Below are 22713 nucleotides of genomic sequence, written 5' to 3' on the forward strand. Positions count from 1 at the left end.
AAAAATAAAATCACGCAAAAGTCCATGTGATCACTTGATTTCAAGGCCGGGTTCAAATCATGGGAGACTGCCATGATGCTAGGCACGCCCCCCCCCCCGTCTGATTTTGCATTAAACAAAAGGAGGAGGCTGAAGGACGCCAAAAAAGGTAGGATTTTCCATGCCGTCCTAAGGACATTAAAGCCCAGCGAAGTTAGGATGTTATGGAACATCCTAAGGGCGTGAAGGGGTTGAGCATGGTTAACTTAAAAGATTATTGTGCTCCTAAATTCAGCTTTGAGAGCAATATAAAACATGTTTGGTATCTATTGGGAAAATAAAAATAAACTATACCTTATGCTAGTGAGAGAAATAATGAAATAATAATGCACTCATTTTGTTTACTGTTAAGCTTTCCGGCCTTTCCTCTTGTGTTCGTATATTTTAGAAAGTTTTTGAGTGGTCTTGCTATTCATGGAAGGAATATTAACAACTGGAGGTTGGAATCATTGTCTCATGTTGTCAGGATATCTGTTAGTGTTATTAAATAATATATATATATATATATATATATATATATATATATATATATATATATATATATATATATATATTTATCTACACCAAATAATTCATTTATTTGTGAAGCTGTAACACAACCCCCCTTTCTCGTTTGTCAAGGACACATCGCAAACCTTTGTCCCAATTCATCAAAGAAATTGCTTTCAAATTAATCTTAGAATGACACTCTCAAGTTTGAACGCCCATATATGGATTTCCTGCCCAAGATGTGTAATAAAGTTACAGACCCCTGAAGTGATCTTTGAAGCTAGCTGAATCTCAGAGGATGTAGCTCTTATCATCTAGGTGTTAAATTGTCACATACTGAGTTCAAATACACGAAGCAGGAGAAAACAGAGAAACATCTTTATCCCTGTGAGTGTTGAAAGCATATAAGAATTTAAATCTTGGTTTTAAAATGAGAAGTTAGAAATTCATCTACAGTATATGATCTGTATAATTCTCAAAGATTTCATTGATACTCAGACTGTATAAATTATATATATATATATATATATATATATATATATATATATATATATATATATATATATAATGTAGAAATGACTGCAGCCTGTATGTTCACTGCTTGTAATTAAAAATCCTTAAAATACAACCGGAGTGCTGCAGTCATTTCTACATTTTATATTAATATCTGTTGGAGGTGAGACAGAGACTGCTTGCACCCATATACCAAGGTGAATTGGTGCTGGACTTTCTCTTATATATATATATATATATATATATCCATGGATCTGAGAAATGCATTTCAGGTTTGTAACAGATTTATTTTATTTTAAAATATATAAAATATATATACCCTATTTTAAAATATATATACCATAAATAACATATTTTTGTTTTTCTATCTTCCAGACATCTGAGGGACAGATTGGGCTCCAGATGGGGCTAATAGATTCTGACACAGGATTGCCTGTATGGTGTGCCCTGAGTCATATCATATAATTATGAACTAATTATTTCTAATAACCTTAAAAAGATTAATTAGATCCATGCTAAATGTATTATAATCTTTCTAAATCCTTTCATAGAAAATATGACGTTTAAACATATTTTTAAAATACTATAAGTAATATACTCATGTTTAGTATGAAAATACTCAGGTTAAATAGTATTATATGGTCCCACACATATTGGACATATTATTTGCTGATACTGGAAATTAAAGTGTATTTAATAAACACTTTAAAAGTTAGATATTAAACTGTTAGCAATATTGATAATGAAAATGCATTTCTAGTTGTCTGCTGCCCTCTGGTGGTTTATGTGAGAATTACAGCCAAATGGGTTGACTTAAAACCCATACATTCCCAGTAAGCCAATGAGATTTTCAGCTTTGTAGGGCCAATGGAAAGACAGTTTCGTTAGAGTGAATGGGAGACAAGCTTTGGTAAGGGCCTATCAAATTCTTGTGGGAATGATTGAAGAAAAGGGGGAGTGGTTTATCTTGAATAAGAACCCACACACACTAGACAAAGGGACAGAAACAAGCAGCATAACTTTTGACTCAGAGAGAAACACACAGATTTGTGCTAAGTACCTCTCTGCAATTTTGGGACACTTTCTTAGGAGAAACAGAATTTATGCTTACCTGATAAATTACTTTCTCCAACGGTGTGTCCGGTCCACGGTGTCATCCATTACTTGTGGGATATTCTCCTCCCCCACAGGGAAAGGCAAGGAGAGCACACAGCAAGAGCTGTCCATATAGTCCCTCCCAGGCTCCGCCCCCCCAGTCATTCGACCGACGGTTAGGAGAAAAAAAGGAGAAACTATAGTGTGCCGTGGTGACTGTAGTGTATAGAGAAAGAAATTCTTCAAACCTGATTAAAAAACCAGGGCGGGCCGTAGACCGGACACACCGTTGGAGAAAGTAATTTATCAGGTAAGCATAAATTCTGTTTTCTCCAACATTGGTGTGTCCGGTCCACGGTGTCATCCATTACTTGTGGGAACCAATACCAAAGCTTTAGGACACGGATGAAGGGAGGGAGCAAATCAGGTTACCTAAACAGAAGGCACCACGGCTTGCAAAACCTTTCTACCAAAAATAGCCTCCGAAGAAGCAAAAGTATAAAATTTGTAGAATTTGGACAAAGTGTGCAGAGAAGACCAGGTCGCTGCCTTACATATCTGATGAACAGAAGCCTCGTTCTTGAAGGCCCATGTGGAAGCCACAGCCCTAGTAGAGTGAGCTGTGATTCGTTCAGGAGGCTGCCGTCCGGCAGTCTCGTAAGCCAATCGTATGATGCTTTTCAGCCAAAAGGAAAGAGAGGTAGCAGTAGCTTTTTTGACCTCTCCTCTTGCCAGAATAAACTACAAACAGAGAAGACGTTTGTCTGAAATCCTTTGTTGCTTCTAAATAGAACTTTAAAGCACGGACTACATCTAAATTGTGTAACAAGCGTTCCTTCTTTGAAACTGGATTCAGACACAAAGAAGGCACAACTATTTCCTGGTTAATATTCTTGTTGGAAACAACCTTTGGAAGGAAACCAGGTTTAGTACTCAAAACAACCTTATATGAATGGAACACCAGATAGGGCGGATTACACTGCAGAGCAGATAATGCAGAAACTCTTCTAGCAGAAGAATAGCAACCAAAAACAGAACTTTCCAAGATAACAACTTGATATCTATGGAATGTAAGGGTTCAAACGGAACCCCTTGAAGAACTGAAAGAACCAAATTTAGACTCCAGGGAGGAGTCAAGGGTCTGTAAACAGGCTTGATCCTGACCAAAGCCTGAACAAAAGCTTGAATTGTGTAACAAGACAGATAAAGCAGAAATCTGTCCTTTTAGAGAACTCGCTGATAATCCCTTATCCAAACCTTCTTGGAGAAAGGAAAGGATCCTAGGAATTTTAATCTTACTCCATGAGAATCCCTTGGATTCACACCAACAGATATATCTTTTCCATATTTTATGGTAATCTTTCTAGTCACAGGTTTTCTGGCTTATACCAGAGTATCTATCACAGAATCCGAAAACCCACGCTTAGACAAAATCAAGCGTTCAATTTCCAAGCAGTCAGCTGGAGAGAAACTAGATTTGGATGTTCGAATGGACCTTGTACTAGATGATCCTGTCTCAAAGGTAGCTTCCATGGTGGAGCCGATGACATATTCACCAGGTCTGCATACCAAGTCCTGCGTGGCCACGCAGGAGCTATCAAAATCACAGAGGCCTTCTCCTGTTTGATCCTGGCTACCAGCCTGGGAATGAGAAGGAACGGTGGAAACGCATAAGCTAGGTTGAAAGTCCAAGGCGCCACTAATGCATCCACTAGAGTCGCCTTGGGATCCCTGGATCTGGACCCGTAGCAAGGAACCTTGAAGTTCTGACGAGACGCCATCAGATCCATGTCTGGAATGCCCCATAATTGGGTTCCCACTCCCCCGGATGAAAGGTCTGACGACTCAGATAATCCGCCTCCCAGTTTTCCACTCCTGGGATGTGGATCGCAGACAGGTGGTAGGAGTGATCCTCCGCCCATTTGATGATCTTGGTCACCTCTCTCATCGCCAGGGAACTCCTTGTTCCCCCCTGATGGTTGAAGTAAGCAACAGTCGTCATGTTGTCTGATTGGAATCTTATGAATCTGGCCTTTGCTAGTTGAGGCCAAGCCCGGAGAGCATTGAATATCGCTCTCAGTTCCAGGATGTTTATCGGGAGAAGGGACTCTTCCCGAGACCATAGACCCTGAGCTTTCAGGGAATCCCAGACCGCGCCCCAGCCTAATAGACTGGCGTCGGTCGTGACAATGACCCACTCTGGTCTGCGGAAGCTCATTCCCTGGGACAGGTGATCCTGAGTCAGCCACCAACGGAGTGAGTCTCTGGTCTTCTGATCTACTTGAATCACTGGAGACAAGTCTGTATAGTCCCCATTCCACTGTTTGAGCATGCACAGTTGTAATGGTCTTAGATGAATTCGCGCAAAAGGAACTATGTCCATTGCTGCAACCATCAACCCTACTACTTCCATGCACTGAGCTATGGAAGGCCGTAGAACAGAGTGAAGAACTTGACAAGCGTTTAGAAGCTTTGACTCTCTGACATCTGTCAGGAAAATCTTCATTTCTAAAGAATCTATTATTGTTCCCAAGAAAGGGACTCTTGTTGACGGAGACGGGGAACATTTTTCTATGTTCACCTACCACCCGTGAGATCTGAGAAAGGCTAGAACAATGTGTGAGCCTTTGTCTTTGAAAGAGACAACGCTTGAATTAGGATGTCGTCCAAGTAAGGTGCCACTGCAATGCCCCTGGGTCTTAGAACCGCTAGTAGGGACCCGAGCACCTTTGTGAAAATCCTTGGAGCAGTGGCTAGTCCGAATGGGAGAGCCACAATAGGTAATGTTTGTCCAGAAAGGCGAACCTTAGGAACTGATGATGATCTTTGTGGATAGGAATATGCAGATACGCATCCTCTAGATCCACGGTAGTCATAAATTGACCCTCCTGGATTGTAGGTAAAATCGTTCAAATAGTTTCCATTTTGAACGATGGCACTCTGAGAAATTTGTTTAGAATTTTTAAATCCAGAATTGGTCTGAAAGTTCCCTCTTTTTTTTTTTTTTGGGAACTACAAACAGATTTGAGTAAAACCCCTGACCTTGTTCCACAGTTGGAACTGGGAGTATCACTCCCATCTTTAACAGGTCTTCTACACAATGTAAGAATGCCTGTCTCTTTACTTGGTTTGAAGATAAGTGAGACATGTGGAACCTTCCCCTTGGGGGTAGTTCCTTGAATTCTAGAAGATAACCCTGAGAGACTATTTCTAGTGCCCAGGGATCCTGAACATCTCTTGCCCAAGCCTGAGCAAAGAGAGAGAGTCTGCCCCCTACTAGATCCGGTTCCGGATCGGGGGCTACCTCTTCATGCTGTCTTGGTAGCAGCAGCAGGTTTCTTGGCCTGTTTACCCATGTTCCAGCCTTGCATTGATTTCCAAGCTGGTTTAGTCTGGGAAGCGTTACCCTCTTGTCTAGAGGCTGCCGAGTTGGAAGCCGGTCCGTTCCTGAAATTGCGAAAGGAACGAAAATTGGACTTATTCTTAGCCTTGAAAGGTTTATCTTGTGGGAGGGCATGGCCCTTTCCCCCAGTGATGACTGAAATAATCTCTTTCAATTCTGGCCCAAAAGGGGTCTTACCTTTGAAAGGGGTATTAAGCAATTTTGTCTTGGAAGATACATCCGCCGACCAAGACTTTAGCCAGAGCGCTCTGCGCGCCACAATTGTAAACCCTGAATTTTTTGCCGCTAACCTTGTTAACTGCAAAGCGGCGTCTAAAATAAAGGAATTAAGTGCGTAAATTCTGTCCATGACTTCCTCATATGGAGTCTCCCTACTGAGCGACTTTTCCAGTTCCTCGAACCAGAACCACGCCGCTGTAGTGACAGGAATAATGCACGAAATAGGTTGAAGGAGGTAACCTTGCTGTACAAAAATCTTTTTAAGCAAACCCTCCAATTTTTTATCCATAGGATCTTTGAAAGCACAATTGTCCTCAATAGGAGTGGTCGTGCGCTTGGCTAGAGTAGAAAACTCCCCCTCGACCTTAGGGACTGTTTGCCATGTGTCCTTCCTGGGGTCGACCATAGGGAACAATTTCTTAAATATAGGAGGAGGGACAAAAGGTATGCCTGGCTTCTCCCACTCCTTATTCACTATGTCCGCCACCCGTTTAGGTATCGGAAAAGCATCAGGGTGCACCGGGACCTCAAGGAACTGTCCATCTTGCACAATTTTTCTGGGTTGACCAGATTGTCACAATCATCCAGAGTAGATAGTACCTCCTTAAGTAATGCGCGGAGATGCTCTAATTTAAATTTAAATGTCACAACATCAGGTTCTGCCTGCTGAGAAATTCTTCCTGTATCAGAAATTTCCCCATCTGACAAACCCTCCCTCACTGCCACTTCAGATTGGTGTGAGGGTATGACAGAAAAATTATCATCAGCGCTCTCCTGCTCTACAGTGTTTAAAACAGAGCAATCGCGCTTTCTCTGAAATGCTGGCATTTTGGATAAAATATTAGCTATGGAGTTATCCATTACTGCCGTCAATTACTGCATAGTAACAAGCATTGGCGCGCTAGAAGTACTAGGGGTCGCCTGCGCGGGCATAACTGGTATAGACACAGAAGGAGATGATGTAGAACTATGTCTACTTCCTTCATCTGAGGAATCATCCTGGGCAACTTTACAATTTGTGACAGTTCTGTCCTTACTTTGTTTGGACGCAATGGCACAATTATCACACTATATTTGAATGGGGAACCACATTGGCTACCATACATACAGAACATGATCTATCTGAAGGTACAGACATGTTAAACAGGCTTAAACTGGTTAATAAAGCACAAAAACCGTTTTAAAACAAAACCGTTACTGTCTCTTTAAATGTTAAACAGGGCACACTTTATTACTGAATATGTGAAAAACTATGAAGGAATTATCCAATCTTTACCAAATTTTCACCACAGTGTCTTAATACATTCAAAGTATTGCACCCCAATTTTCAAGCTGTTAACCCTTAAAATGTGGAAACCGGAGCCGTTTTTAATTTTAACCCCCTTACAGTGTTATAAAAGTGTGAAATACAACTTCAAACTGCATATAATACTTAAATAAAGCAATCGATTTAGCCCCTAAAAGTGTCTACCAGTTTATAGCCCATAATAAGCCCTTTATTCTGTTTGTTTAACTAAGAAAATGGCTTACCGGTCCCCATGAGGGGAAATGACAGCCTTCCAGCATTACACAGTCTTGTTAGAAATATGGCTAGTCATACCTTAAGCAGAAGAGCCTGCTAACTGTTTCCCCCAACTGAAGTTATCTCATCTCAACAGTCCTATGTGGAAACAGCAAAGGATTTTAGTTACTGTCTGCTAAAATCATCTTCCTCTCACAAACAGAAATCTTCATCCCTTTCTGTTTCAGAGTAAATAGTACATACCAGCACTATTTTAAAATAACAAACTCTTGATAGAAGAATAAAAAACTACAACTAAACACCACAAACTTCTCACTATCCCCGAGGAGATGCTACTTGTTCAGAGCGGCAAGGAGAATGACTGGGGGGGCGGAGCCTGGGAGGGACTATATGGACAGCTCTTGCTGTGTGCTCTCCTTGCCTTTCCCTGTGGGGGAGGAGAATATCCCACAAGTAATGGATGACACCGTGGACCGGACACACCAATGTTGGAGAAAGAAAGATTATCATTTGAGGCCTGTACCCTTGCGAATAGTGGATAAAACCTTCTTATATGACCTACAAGAAACTCCAGAAGCTGAATTCTCATACTGGTTATTTGGTAAGCTATACTGGTATTTAAATATTAATGTTTAGAAATAATTTTTGTATTTTAATATCATAAGTTAATTACAGTTATTGTTATATATATATTGGAATGTATTTTATTGTGGCTGAATAAGAGGTTATTCCAGGCCTGACATATTGGCATATAAATTGGCTGTTGCATTAATAATACATATAATTTCTGGTGTTTTAATTGAAGTTATATAGAACCATTTGTGGACTAAAAAGTTTAATTATACTTTGCTGGAAGTAATCTTAAATTTATTGAGATTTAGTAAGATTGTGTGAAGAATCTTGTTATATTGTTTAACTAAACACTGTTAAGTTAACGCTCCATATTCTGGTATTTTTATTGTGATATTTTAATGTGATTCATTGTGAGTAAAAGGTTCATTTTAGAGATATATTTTTATGATCTGTTGTATAGAATATTGTAACGGAATAAGCGTGCATAATTGATTCATAATCTAGTTTCTACATAAATATAATTCAATGTGTCTATAAAGCTAACTAATCAAAAGCTAAGGAATAAGTAATTGGAGGTTACTGCTAAGATAATAATAAATAATCATTTTGTAACCCAGTAATATTCCAACAATGTATAATCAAGTGCTTCCTTGCATCTTCAGTCTCTTTATTTTCTTATAGCTAATAATTTGAGGTTAACTGATAGCATAATCTCCTAAACTGTTTTCTGTGGATATTTTACTATTACTTCATTTGGTGTTAATATGTATGGCCTTGCTTTTTCCCCCTCATGTTATGTGATGTGCGTATTGTATTTTCTGTAACCTCAATGAAAATTAAAGAATAAATAAAATGCAGATGATATAGTGATAGAAATCATGAAAGTACTGCAAAAACAAAATCACAAGAGTACTAAACACAGCAGTATATTTACTGTCAGGTAGAGATATATATGTATTACAGACTGCCCCTACGTTTACATACGTTGGACTGTTGCACTGACGCTCTGCGCTCTGCACTCCAGCTCCACAAGTCCGCGTACATGACGACCACATACTCCATGAGCTCCACATGCCATCAACAGGTTCATGGCGATGTCCAACTGGTACACAGTCTCCATTAAAGCACCACTGCAAAAAAGTCATACAAAAGATATGTTAGATATTCTATATTACAAAATTATATCAACCAATAATCCATAAATACGACAGACTTACTACAAGCAAATAATATGTCATGTAAACCACACACCAATACATCTCCAGATCCTCTAACAAATATTGTACCAGCATCAGCACATGAAGACAGATCTCCAATACTTCAATAATCCATCCCAAGACTGTACCAACCCTTGCCCACTAAGATTGTGTGCCTAACATGTAAATAAGCCTTCTCAATCCCCATCAATAGTCTAACCAAATAAATATAAATATATTGAATACTAAGATCTTGCTAAAACTGGAAGACATTTTCTTCTTTAAGTGCATTACTCATCTAAAACAAAATCAGTAACGTGAGTTAAATATAATTCAGATACCCTTTTTTTGTTCTTTATTATTTAGACAGAGAATACTAATTAAAATAACTTTCCAATTTACTACCATTATCAATTTTGCTTCATTTTCTTAATATCTTTTATTGAAAGAGCAGCAACACACTACTGGGAGCTTTTACTTTTATCATCAAATTTGCTTTGTTCTCCAGGTTTTCATTGTTGAAAGCTAAACCTAAGTAGGCTCATTTCTAAGACTTTGAAAGCAGCCTCTTATCTCAGTGCATTTTGACAGATATTCACAGCTAGACAGTGCTAGTTCATGTGAGCCATATAGATAATAGTGTGCTCACTCCTGTGGAGTTATTTATGAGTCAGCACTGATTGGCTAAAATGCAAGTTTGTCAAAACAACTGAAATATGGAGTCAGCCTGCAGAAGCTTAGATAGAAGGTAATTACAGAGGTAAAATGTATATTAATATAACTTTGTTGGTTATGCAAAACTAGGGAATGGGTAATAAAGGGATTATCTTTCTTTTTTAAACAATAACAATTCTGGAGTAGACTGTCCCTTTAAGTTAAAACAAGGTGGGGATTATTACTTTATAGAAACTCAGTGGATTTAGAAAACCATAAGTTTTCCGATTTAAAGGCACAGTAAACACCTTGTAATTACAAGCTAATTCTGTTGTGTTGCTATAGAATAACCTATCAGCCAAGTCTTAACGTTTTTAAAGCAAATTAACAACCTTTTTAAGGCAATTATTTTTCAATACCCAAACTCCATCCCCCATTTGCCTTATTTGGAGAGGCCAATCTGGTCAGGCTAGCCCAAGTTATAAAGTTAGTATAAAGCAAATTGGTTTGCAGTTGTTATCTGATAAAGCCAATTAGACCCAGATTTATAACAGTTAGGGGCTGATTTATCAAGTGTCTGGCGGACATGATCCGCTGTAGCGAATCATGTCCGCCAGACATCGATAAATGCAGACAGCGTATGCAATAGGCATTTATCATTGCCCTAGCAGTTCTGATGAACTGCTTGTGCAATGCCGCCCCCTGCAGATTCGTGGCTAATCGGCCACTAGCAGGGGGTGTCAATCAACCCAATTGTATGAGATCGTGCGGATTGATGTCAGAGGAGGCGTACGAGTTAAGGAGCAGTGGTCTTAAGACCGCTGCTTCTTAACTCCTGTTTCCGGTGAGCCTGAAGGCTTGTGCTGAAACAAGGATATACGGCCCCATTCGGGCCATGATAAATCGGCGCCTTAGTCTTGAAAAGTCAACAGGGTGCATTTCAAGTCCTGTGAATTAGAAATTCCTAAATTTTCAAAGCTAAATTACATGAAAAGGTGATAAAATAAATAATGAAAATATACGTAATATAAGTAACATAACTAAACATTATATTAAAAAAAATATTGCAAGGTGTTTACTGTCTCTTTAAATTACAACTAAATAATAATGAAAGTATATTGCAGCTTATTTTTACTTTTTTCCTATGTATGACATGAACATTTTATATTACAATTTCACACTGTTTAATATCCCTTCAAACTGTGCTATATATTATTTGCTCCACTTCAGCTCAGTTCTAAAAGTATTTTCTGCCTAAGAGCTGTAAAACATTGTTTATTCAATGACCTTGCTTTCATAGATTGGCTTTTTTATAGTCATCCCAAACTGAAATTAAGTTCTCTGTCTTTTTTCTGTAATATTTTCCACATTTCATTTGCTGTATTGAAGTCTATTTCTGCATGCAACATATACTGTATTTTGGTTCCCACACACAGAGACTCAAGCAAGCCATAACAGAAAAACATATTGGTATTTCAAAGCAACTTTTTTGAGCAATTTAATTCAATCCATCTTTTGGATAGATCTCAGGCTTATCACATTTTCATGAATTTCCCTTGGTATTTAGACTTTGATGTCATATGATATACCACTGCCTTTCACTGCATACAGTTAACAAATTTTGTCTGTGCAAAATTAAATGCTTATTTATGCCAAGACAGGAGTGCTACCTTACTTGAGTTTACATATTTTCTTCTTACATTGATGGAATTCACCCTATTGAATGATCTAAGCAGTATGAAGGTCAAACCGCTAGACTAATAAACAAGCATGTTCGAGTAACATCTTAACAAAATGTTGTCTGCTTTTAAACTCCATTGAAGTGATTGCATTAGAATGTCTACTGGTTTCAGAAGATACAATAATACATTATATCCCATCTGTAGCGATCTTGTGTAGAGTAACCATATTGAAACCAGATGGTGCTTAGAACACTCATATTCTCCCTTGTGAAGCTGTCACAGCTGTTATATTTCTGCTATTTCTGTTGAAAGATGTTCCACATTATTGAAGTTTACATTTGTGCAAAAGAAAAAAGGAGCTCATATATTATAGAAAACAGATATAGGCATGGTTCCAAGAATATATTGTGCATTAAGGATTACAATACCTCCATCAAGGTCTTTATTGAATATCTATATTTTAGTCTCTTGGCTGTGATGAAACACCAATGTAGGTAAGTAATTCATATAGTGGTAACCCTTTCAATTCCAGTTGTAATAGAAAAACCAACAGGCAAGACTAAGGATGTTTGTCATTGTATCAAAATCTACCCAGACCACCCTCTGTGAAAAGACACTGTTCTTAAGATTCTAGGTATTTTAATATTTTTGGTGAATTATGAAGATACATTTTTATTTTATCTTTTTTTTATTTTACATTTACTTAGGTGTTTAAATTTTTGTAGCTTTCTGAACTTTTTAATCTGTCATTTTTTTCTAAAACAGTAAAACAGAATAATAAGTAACTGGGTAATATTTATATTATGAGCTCAAAAAATCTTTCCCCATGTTCCAGCCCACTTTAAAACATCTGAAGCACACCCCTTGCCAACAACAGGTATAAAGTTCAAGATTAAAATTAAGTTTTGAAAAGGGGATATTAAAGGGACAATCTACACAAGAATTGTTATTGTTTTAAAAGATAGATAATCCCTTGTTTACCCATTCCCTAGTTTTGCATAACCAACACAGTTATATTTATATATTTTTTACCTCTGTGATTATCTTGTATCTAAGCCTCTGCAGACTGCCCCTTTATTTCAGTTCTTTTGACAGACTTGCAGTTTAGCCAATCAGTGATGGCTCCCAGGTAAATTCACGTGCATGAGCACAGTGTTATCTATATGAAAAACATAAACTAACACCCTCTAGTGGTGAAAAACCTGTTAAAATGCATTCTTAAGAGGCAGCCTTCAAGGTCTAAGAAATTAGCATATGAACCTCCTAGGTTAAGCTTTCAACTAAGAATACCAAGAGAACAAAGAAAAATTGGTGATAAGAGTAAATTGGAAAATTGTTTAAAAATTACATGCCCTATCTGAATCATGAAAGTTTTTTTTGGACTAGACTGTCCCTTTAAGTTTATTCTTCAATGTCATTGGGCTCAGTAGAAATAGTCTAACTCTTACCATGATAAAGTGGTTTTTAAAGTGTGAGGCAGGTATCTCTAGGGGGCACAAGAGCACATCAAGAGATCAGTGACACTTCAAACTAACCTATGGATTAAGAGGCCACAATGACACTTGCCATGTCATGGTGGAATAAGGCAAAAGGTGCGATGTATGTTTCATATAAACTAAACATAACATCCATAACAATGTAGATGGAAGAAAGGCACTGAGGTCTTAATTGCTCAGAGACTGCGTTGCGTTTGTTGTCTTGATCAGTAACTTGCATTTAATGTTAAATTGAAACATGCGTGAAAGACTCTTTTGGTTAAGCAAAATTAGCCCTCAACAGCTGTGTGTGAACCATGGATCAGAGTATGTATATTCCCCAAATTAAAACTAATAATAAATATTACAATTTTCTTTAAAAAGAAGAAAATAAAATAACATTAGTAATTGGGGGGCTATTTTGTAAATTTTGTCAGGGGGAAGCCCACTGCCTTTGATTTTGAAAACCACTCAAAGCTTATGATCATTAAAAACACATTAGGAGAAGTCCCACCAGAATCTGTTCCAAACTTTATCAAGTTTAACAGTGCCAAACAGTGTGTCAAGTACTGTGTGCTGTTGTTCAGTGATCCAGATAAGCTGTGTATGGAATGATATCAGATACAGGCCTCACAATTGTCTGGGAGATCCTGTGGGATTGTTACAAATTGGGAGGCCCGTCCACTAATACATTCAAGAATTTTCCTATTTCACTGTTGCTTGCCTAGGCTTAAAGGGACAGTCTAGGCCAAAATAAACTTTCATGATTCAGATAGAGCATGTAATTTTAAACAATTTTCCAATGTACTTTTATCACCAATTTTGCTTTGTTCTCATGGTATTCTTAGTTGAAAGCTTAACCTAGGAGGTTCATATGCTAATTTCTTAGACCTTGAAGCCCACCTCTTTCAGATTGCATTTTAATAGTTTTTCACCACTAGAGGGTGTTAGTTCACATATTTCATATAGATAACACTGTGCTCGTGCACGTGAAGTAATCTGGGAGCAGGCACTGATTGGCTAGACTGCAAGTCTGTTAAAAAAACTGAAAAAGGGGCAGTTTGCAGAGGCTTAGATACAAGATAATCACAGAGGTTAAAAGTATATTATTATAACTGTGTTGGTTATGCAAAACTGGGAAATGGGTCATAAAGGGATTATCTATCTTTTAAAACAATAAAAATTCTGGTGTAGACTGTCCCTTTAAGTGTTCCATAAAGGGGTTAAACACAGAGCTGAACATGGCTGATGGGTCAATCAGAGATGACATGTGCATAACTGCCAATCACCAACCATGTTCAGCTCAGATCATGGGATAAACTGCTTAAACACAAATATATATGCAAGTAATTGTGCAATAAGAAAATGCTTGAGCACATTTTTGTATGTCCCTCTAAATGCATATAACTGGTCCCTTTATCCCAGACTTAATCCAGTATTCCGTACCTTGTTCTCACCGCAAGTTGTTCCGTCCACTGCAGCATCCAATTTGGAGTGGCACGTGGATCCCACAGAGCACCAGAGTGTGTTACACACATCCTACAAGGTTAAAAATGACACAGTTATAGGGAAAAATAATTCAAAATAACTATACTTTCTACAAATATTTTCCCTTCATTTGTACAAATATGCTTTGGTCATTGTTTGATCATGTAAAATTTTATCTCGCCATGGGCATGTGCATCCAGAGATGGTTAATGCCACCCTGGCTTTGGCACATGTCTAGAGTCTTATCCTGAGGTAGGGCAGTGAAAGATGCCTACATTTTTCTCATCTTTAATTTGTCCCCAATGATTAATTTGTCTTGCTAAGGTGTATTAAATTGTTGACAAATAGCTCCTTTGCCTTTATATTAACATTTGAAATAGATTTTGCCTGTGGTATCCCTGCCTATACTGAAAGTTTCTATACTTAAAGGAACATGAAAACCAAAATTTGTCTTTTATTATTCAGGTAAAGCATACATTTTTAAACAACTTTCCAATTTACTTCTATTACCAAATCTGCTTCTTTATCATTTATTGAAAGAGCAGCAATGCACTACTGAGAGCTAGCTGAACACATTGGTAAGCCAATGAAAACATAATTTATGCTTACCTGATAAATTTATTTCTCTTGTAGTGTATCCAGTCCACGGATCATCCATTACTTATGGGATATTAACTCCTCCCCAACAGGAAGTGCAAGAGGATTCACCCAGCAGAGCTGCTATATAGCTCCTCCCCTAACTGCCATTACCAGTCATTCGACCGAAAACATGCAGAGAAAGGAAAACCATAGGGTACAGTGGTGACTGTAGTTTAATGGAAAAATTACCTGCCTTAAAGTGACAGGGCGGGCCGTGGACTGGATACACTACAAGAGAAATAAATTTATCAGGTAAGCATAAATTATGTTTTCTCTTGTTAAGTGTATCCAGTCCACGGATCATCCATTACTTATGGGATACCAATACCAAAGCTAAAGTACACGGATGACGGGAGGGACAGGCAGGCTCTTTATACGGAAGGAACCACTGCCTGAAGAACCTTTCTCCCAAAAACAGCCTCTGAAGAAGCAAAAGTGTCAAATTTGTAAAATTTGGAAAAAGTATGAAGAGAAGACCAAGTTGCAGCCTTGCAAATCTGTTCAACAGAAGCCTCATTCTTAAAGGCCCAAGTGGAAGCCACAGCTCTAGTAGAATGTGCTGTAATTCTTTCAGGAGGCTGCTGTCCAGCAGTCTCATAGGCTAACCGTATTATGCTACGAAGCCAAAAGGAGAGAGAGGTAGCCGAAGCTTTTTGACCTCTCCTCTGACCAGAATAAACGACAAACAGGGAAGACGTTTGTCGAAAATCCTTAGTTGCCTGTAGATAAAATTTCAGGGCACGGACTACATCTAGATTGTGTAGCAGACGTTCCTTTTTCGAAGAAGGATTAGGACACAAAGATGTAACCACAATCTCTTGATTGATATTCCTGTTAGTGACCACCTTAGGTAGGAACCCAGGTTTAGTACGCAGAACTACCTTGTCTGAATGAAAAATCAGATAAGGAGAATCACAATGTAAGGCAGATAACTCAGAGACTCTTCGAGCCGAGGAAATTGCCATTAAAAACAGAACTTTCCAAGATAACAACTTGATATCAATGGAATGAAGGGGTTCAAACGGAACCCCCTGTAAAACATTAAGAACTAAGTTCAAACTCCATGGTGGAGCAACAGTTTTAAACACAGGCTTGATCCTAGCTAAAGCCTGACAAAAAGCTTGAACGTCCGGAACTTCTGACAGACGTTTGTGTAAAAGAATGGACAGAGCTGAAATCTGTCCCTTTAAGGAACTAGCGGATAAACCCTTTTCTAAACCTTCTTGTAGAAAAGACAATATCCTCGGAATCCTAACCTTACTCCATGAGTAACTCTTGGATTCGCACCAATATAAGTATTTGCGCCATATCTTATGGTAAATCTTTCTGGTAACAGGCTTCCTAGCCTGTATTAAGGTATCAATAACTGACTCAGAAAAACCACGTTTGGATAAAATCAAGCGTTCAATTTCCAAGCAGTCAGCTTCAGAGAAATTAGATTTTGATGTTTGAAGGGACCCTGGATCAGAAGGTCCTGTTTCAGAGGTAGCGACCAAGGTGGACAGGATGACATGTCCACTAGATCTGCATACCAAGTCCTGCGTGGCCATGCAGGCGTTATTAGAATCACTGATGCTCTCTCCTGTTTGATTCTGGCAATCAATCGAGGAAGCATCGGGAAGGGTGGAAACACATAAGCCATCCCGAAGGTCCAAGGTGCTGTCAAAGCATCTATCAGAACCGCTCCCGGATCCCTGGATCTGGACCCGTAACGAGGAAGCTTGGCGTTCTGTCGAGACGCCATGAGATCTATCTCTGGTTTGCCCCAACGTCGAAGTATTTGGGCAAAGACCTCCGGATGAAGTTCCCACTCCCCCGGATGAAAAGTCTGACGACTTAAGAAATCCGCCTCCCAGTTCTCCACTCCCGGGATGTGGATTGCTGACAGGTGGCAAGAGTGAGACTCTGCCCAGCGAATTATCTTTGATACTTCCATCATTGCTAGGGAGCTTCTTGTCCCTCCCTGATGGTTGATGTAAGCTACAGTCGTGATGTTGTCCGACTGAAACCTGATGAACCCCCGAGTTGTTAACTGGGGCCAAGCCAGAAGGGCATTGAGAACTGCTCTCAATTCCAGAATGTTTATTGGTAGGAGACTCTCCTCCTGATTCCATTGTCCCTGAGCCTTCAGAGAATTCCAGACAGCGCCCCAACCTAGTAGGCTGGCGTCTGTTGTTACAATTGTCCAGTCCGGCCTGCTGAATGGCATCCCCCTGGACAGATGTGGCCGAGAAAGCCACCATAGAAGAGAATTTCTGGTCTCTTGATCCAGATTCAGAGTAGGGGACAAGTCTGAGTAATCCCCATTCCACTGACTTAGCATGCACAATTGCAGCGGTCTGAGATGTAGACGTGCAAAGGGTACTATGTCCATTGCTGCTACCATTAAGCCGATCACCTCCATGCATTGAGCTACTGACGGGTGTTGAATGGAATGAAGGACACGGCATGCATTTTGAAGCTTTGTTAACCTGTCTTCTGTCAGGTAAATCTTCATTTCTACAGAATCTATAAGAGTCCCCAAGAAGGGAACTCTTGTGAGTGGAAAGAGAGAACTCTTCTTTTCGTTCACCTTCCATCCATGCGACCTTAGAAATGCCATTACTAACTCTGTATGAGACTTGGCAGTTTGAAAGCTTGAAGCTTGTATCAGAATGTCGTCTAGGTACGGAGCTACCGCAATTCCTCGCGGTCTTAGTACCGCCAGAAGAGCACCCAGAAACTTTGTGAAGATTCTCGGAGCCGTAGCCAATCCGAATGGAAGAGCTACAAACTGGTAATGCCTGTCTAGAAAGGCAAACCTTAGATACCGGTAATGATCTTTGTGAATCGGTATGTGAAGGTAAGCATCCTTTAAATCCACTGTGGTCATGTACTGACCCTTTTGGATCATGGGTAAAATTGTCCGAATAGTTTCCATTTTGAACGATGGAACTCTTAGGAATTTGTTTATGATCTTTAAATCCAAGATTGGCCTGAAAGTTCCCTCTTTTTTGGGAACCACAAACAGATTTGAGTAAAACCCTTGTCCTTGTTCCGACCGCGGAACCGGATGGATCACTCCCATTAATAAAAGATCTTGTACGCAGCGTAGAAACGCCTCTTTCTTTATTTGGTTTGTTGAAAACCTTGACAGATGAAATCTCCCTCTTGGGGGAGAGAATTTGAAGTCTAGAAGGTATCCCTGAGATATGATCTCTAACGCCCAGGGATCCTGGACATCTCTTGCCCAAGCCTGGGCGAAGAGAGAAAGTCTGCCCCCCACTAGATCCGTTCCCAGATCGGGGGCCCTCGATTCATGCTGTCTTAGGGGCAGCAGCAGGTTTCCTGGCCTGCTTGCCCTTGTTCCAGGACTGGTTAGGTCTCCAGCCTTGTCTGTAGCGAGCAACAGCTCCTTCCTGTTTTGGTGCAGAGGAAGTTGATGCTGCTCCTGCTTTGAAATTACGAAAGGAACGAAAATTAGACTGTCTAGCCTTAGGTTTGGCTCTGTCTTGAGGCAGGGCATGGCCTTTACCTCCTGTAATGTCAGCGATAATTTCTTTCAACCCGGGCCCGAATAAGGTCTGCCCTTTGAAAGGTATATTAAGCAATTTAGATTTAGAAGTAACGTCAGCTGACCAGGATTTTAGCCACAGTGCTCTGCGTGCCTGAATGGCGAATCCGGAATTCTTAGCCGTAAGTTTAGTTAAATGTACTACGGCATCTGAAATAAATGAGTTAGCTAACTTAAGGGCTTTAAGCTTATGTGTAATCTCATCTAATGGAGCTGATTCAAGTGTCTCTTCCAGAGACTCAAACCAAAATGCTGCTGCAGCCGTGACAGGCGCAATGCATGCAAGAGGTTGCAATATAAAACCTTGTTGAACAAACATTTTCTTAAGGTAACCCTCTAACTTTTTATCCATTGGATCTGAAAAGGCACAGCTATCCTCCACCGGGATAGTGGTACGCTTAGCTAAAGTAGAAACTGCTCCCTCCACCTTAGGGACCGTTTGCCATAAGTCCCGTGTGGTGGCGTCTATTGGAAACATCTTTCTAAATATCGGAGGGGGTGAGAACGGCACACTGGGTCTATCCCACTCCTTAGTAACAATTTCAGTAAGTCTCTTAGGTATAGGAAAAACGTCAGTACTCGCCGGTACCGCAAAATATTTATCCAACCTACACATTTTCTCTGGTATTGCAACTGTGTTACAATCATTCAGAGCCGCTAACACCTCCCCTAGTAATACACGGAGGTTTTCCAGCTTAAATTTAAAATTTTAAATATCTGAATCCAGTTTGTTTGGATCAGAACCGTCACCCGCAGAATGAAGCTCTCCGTCCTCATGTTCTGCAAATTGTGACGCAGTGTCTGACATGGCCCTAATATTATCAGCGCACTCTGTTCTCACCCCAGAGTGATCACGCTTACCTCTTAGTTCTGGTAATTTAGCCAAAACTTCAGTCATAACAGTAGCCATATCCTGTAATGTGATTTGTAATGGCCGCCCAGATGTACTCGGCGCTACAATATCACGCACCTCCCGAGCGGGAGATGCAGGTACTGACACGTGAGGCGAGTTAGTCGGCATAACTCTCCCCTCGTTGTTTGGTGAAATATGTTCCATTTGTACAGATTGACTTTTATTTAAAGTAGCATCAATACAGTTAGTACATAAATTTCTATTGGGCTCCACTTTGGCTTTAGCACATATAGCACAGATATCTTCCTCTGAATCAGACATGTTTAACACACTAGCAAATAAACTAGCAACTTGGAAATACTTTTCAAGTAATTTACTATAATATGAAAACGTACTGTGCCTATAAGAAGCACAGAAAAGTTATGACAGTTGAAAATTAATAAACTGAAAAGTTATAGCATCAAATCTTTGTAAAAAACACAATTTTAGCAAAGGATTGCTCCCATTAGTAAAGGATAACTAACCCTGATAGCAGAAAAAAAAATAAAAAAAAATACAGAAATAAACTTTTTTTTTTTTTTATCACAGTCAACTACAATCTCACAGCTCTGCTGTGAGTGATTACCTCCCTCAAAACAAGTTTTGAAGACCCCTGAGTTCTGTAGAGATGAACCGGATCATGCAGGGAAGACAATAAACTTCTGACTGAATTTTTTGATGCGTAGCAAAAGCACCAAAAAAGGTCCCTCCCCCTCACACATAACAGTGAGAGAGATCAGTAAACTGTCATAAATTAAATAAAACGACTGCCAAGTGGAAAAAAATAGTGCCCAAAACATTTTTTCACCCAGTACCTCAGAAAATTAAATGATTTAACATGCCAGCAAAAAACGTTTAACATTAATAAATTGAGTGTTATTAAAAAGCCTGTTGCTAGTCCCTGCAAATTAGGCTAAAGTTTTATGCATACAGTATAATTCCAGTGAAGTGCCATTCCCCAGAATACTGAAGTGTAAAATATACATACATGACAGCCTGATACCAGTTGCTGCTACTGCATTTAAGGCTGAGTTTACATTATATCGGTATGGCAGAATTTTCTCATCAATTCCATTGTCAGAAAATAATAAGCTGCTACATACCTCTTTGCAGATTAATCTGCCCGCTGTCCCCTGATCTGAAGTTTACCTCTCCTCAGATGGCCGAGAAACAGCAATATGATCTTAACTACTCCGGCTAAAATCATAGAAAAACTCAGGTAGATTCTTCTTCAAATTCTACCAGAGAAGGAATAACACACTCCGGTGCTATTATAAAATAACAAACTTTTGATTGAAGGTATGAAACTAAGTATAATCACCACAGTCCTCTCACACATCCTATCTATTCGTTGGGTGCAAGAGAATGACTGGTAATGGCAGTTAGGGGAGGAGCTATATAGCAGCTCTGCTGGGTGAATCCTCTTGCACTTCCTGTTGGGGAGGAGTTAATATCCCATAAGTAATGGATGATCCGTGGACTGGATACACTTAACAAGAGAAAAGGGGCGTATATGTGCAGCCACCAATCAACAGCAGCCACCAATCAACAGCTAGCGATCAGTTCCTGAGCCTACCTAGGTATGCTTTTTGACAACGAATACCAAGAGAACTAAGCAAATTAGATAACAGAAAAACAATTGGAGTTTCATCTCCTTTTAACTATAGGCTATTGACAAGCTATGTAAACACATCCAGCAGAAAAAATTACATTCCCAGTGTTAATTTTTAATATTTTTTTCTAAGTATTTAGAGGCAGATATAACAAAGGGAAACATTTGAGTGATAAGATAAGGATGTATGATCTCTCTACAAGCTTAATTTTGATGGGTCGTGGTTTCAAAAGAGAACATTCAGCTATTTAATTTACAAAAAGAAACATAAAGTAACAATTTATCACACATTTTATACTCTGAAGCTGGTTTAATAGGAACACATTAAGGGGAACCTAATTCTTACTTAAAATTCCATGCTCTATCTGATTCATGATAGAAAAAATGTGGGTTTGGTATCCCTTTAACGACCAAGGACATACAGGGTACGTCCTACAAAAACTTTCACTTAATGACCAAGGACGTACCCTGTACGTCCTCAGAATTTTCAAGTGCTGGAAGCTTTCAGGTTATTGCAGTGATGCCTCGATATTGAGGCATCCTGCAATAACCTTTTTTAAGCATATGATGCAGAGAGAGCCACTCTATGGCCCTCTCTGCATCGGCCAGCGATGGTGCCGATCGTTGGTGGGTGGGAGCCATAGCAGGGAGAAGGGTAGGCAGCCCATCGCTGGTGCATGTTCCGGATCCTATTCCTAAGTGTCCAGGAGCGCAATAGGAGGTGGGGGGCGGGGCTCGGGAGCACGCCCGCGCACACCAACATCAACAGACATCCATAAGGAGGGAGGGGGAAAGAGAAAGGGAGAGGGAGGGGGAAATTTTTTTTGGAAGGGATCCGGGAGGGGGTAGGGTATTGAGGGGGGGGGCAGCTACATTACAGAAAATGGGGTGTTCATATTTTCTTTTTCAAAAAGGGCAAATTTGTAAGTAAACTGGGTACTGGCAGACAGCTGCCAGTACCTAAGATGGCGGCCAATAGGTCGAGGGGGGGGTTTAGAGAGCTGTTTGGAGGGAATTAGGGAGGTTGGGGGGATATGGGGGGGTCTTACAGTTCAAAATATATATTAAAAAAAAATCTTAAAAAAACAAACAAAAGACCTTTATTTTTATACTGGCAGTACTTAAGATGGCGGTGACAATTGTGAGGTGGGGGAAGGAAGAGAGCTGTTTGAGGGAGGTCAGGGTGGGATGTGTCAGGTGGGAAGCTGATCTCTACACTAAAGCTAAAATTAACCCTACAAGCTACCTAATTAACCACTTAACTGTTAGGCATAATACAAGTGTGGTGCACAGCGGCATTTAGCGGCCTTCTAATTACCAAAAAGCAACGCCAAAGTCATATATGTCTGCTATTTCTGAACAAAGGGGATCCCAGAGAAACATTTACAACCATTTGTGCCATAATTGCACAAGCTGTTTGTAAATAATTTCAGTGAGAAACCTAAAGTTTGTGAAAAAGTTAGTGAAAAAGTAAATGGTGGCATAAAATATACCAAAATGGGCCTAGATCAATACTTTGGGTTGTCTACTACACTACAATAAAGATAAAATTAACCCTACAAGCTACCTAATTAACCCCTTCACTGCTGGGCATAACACAAGTGTGGTGCGCAGCAGCCTTCTAATTACCAAAAAGTAATGCCAAAGCCATACATGTCTGCTATTTCTG

At 39.6% G+C, this 22713-nt stretch overlaps 1 protein-coding gene across 2 annotated transcripts in view; it reads right to left on the reverse strand.

Moving 5' to 3' along the window:
* The window catches only part of ADAMTS7 (ADAM metallopeptidase with thrombospondin type 1 motif 7), a 163544-nt gene that overhangs the window by 95965 nt on the left and 44866 nt on the right, over positions 1–22713 (reverse strand). For both annotated transcript variants that reach the window (XM_053718476.1, XM_053718475.1), the window contains exons 10-11: positions 14307–14399; positions 8838–8983 (exon numbers count right to left, since the gene is read on the reverse strand). In XM_053718476.1, coding sequence (XP_053574451.1) covers positions 8838–8983; positions 14307–14399 — 239 coding nt within the window. The remainder of the gene's footprint in view (positions 1–8837; positions 8984–14306; positions 14400–22713) is intronic.

This window comes from Bombina bombina, chromosome 6, assembly GCF_027579735.1.
Source record: "Bombina bombina isolate aBomBom1 chromosome 6, aBomBom1.pri, whole genome shotgun sequence".
NCBI classification, from domain to species: domain Eukaryota; kingdom Metazoa; phylum Chordata; class Amphibia; order Anura; family Bombinatoridae; genus Bombina; species Bombina bombina.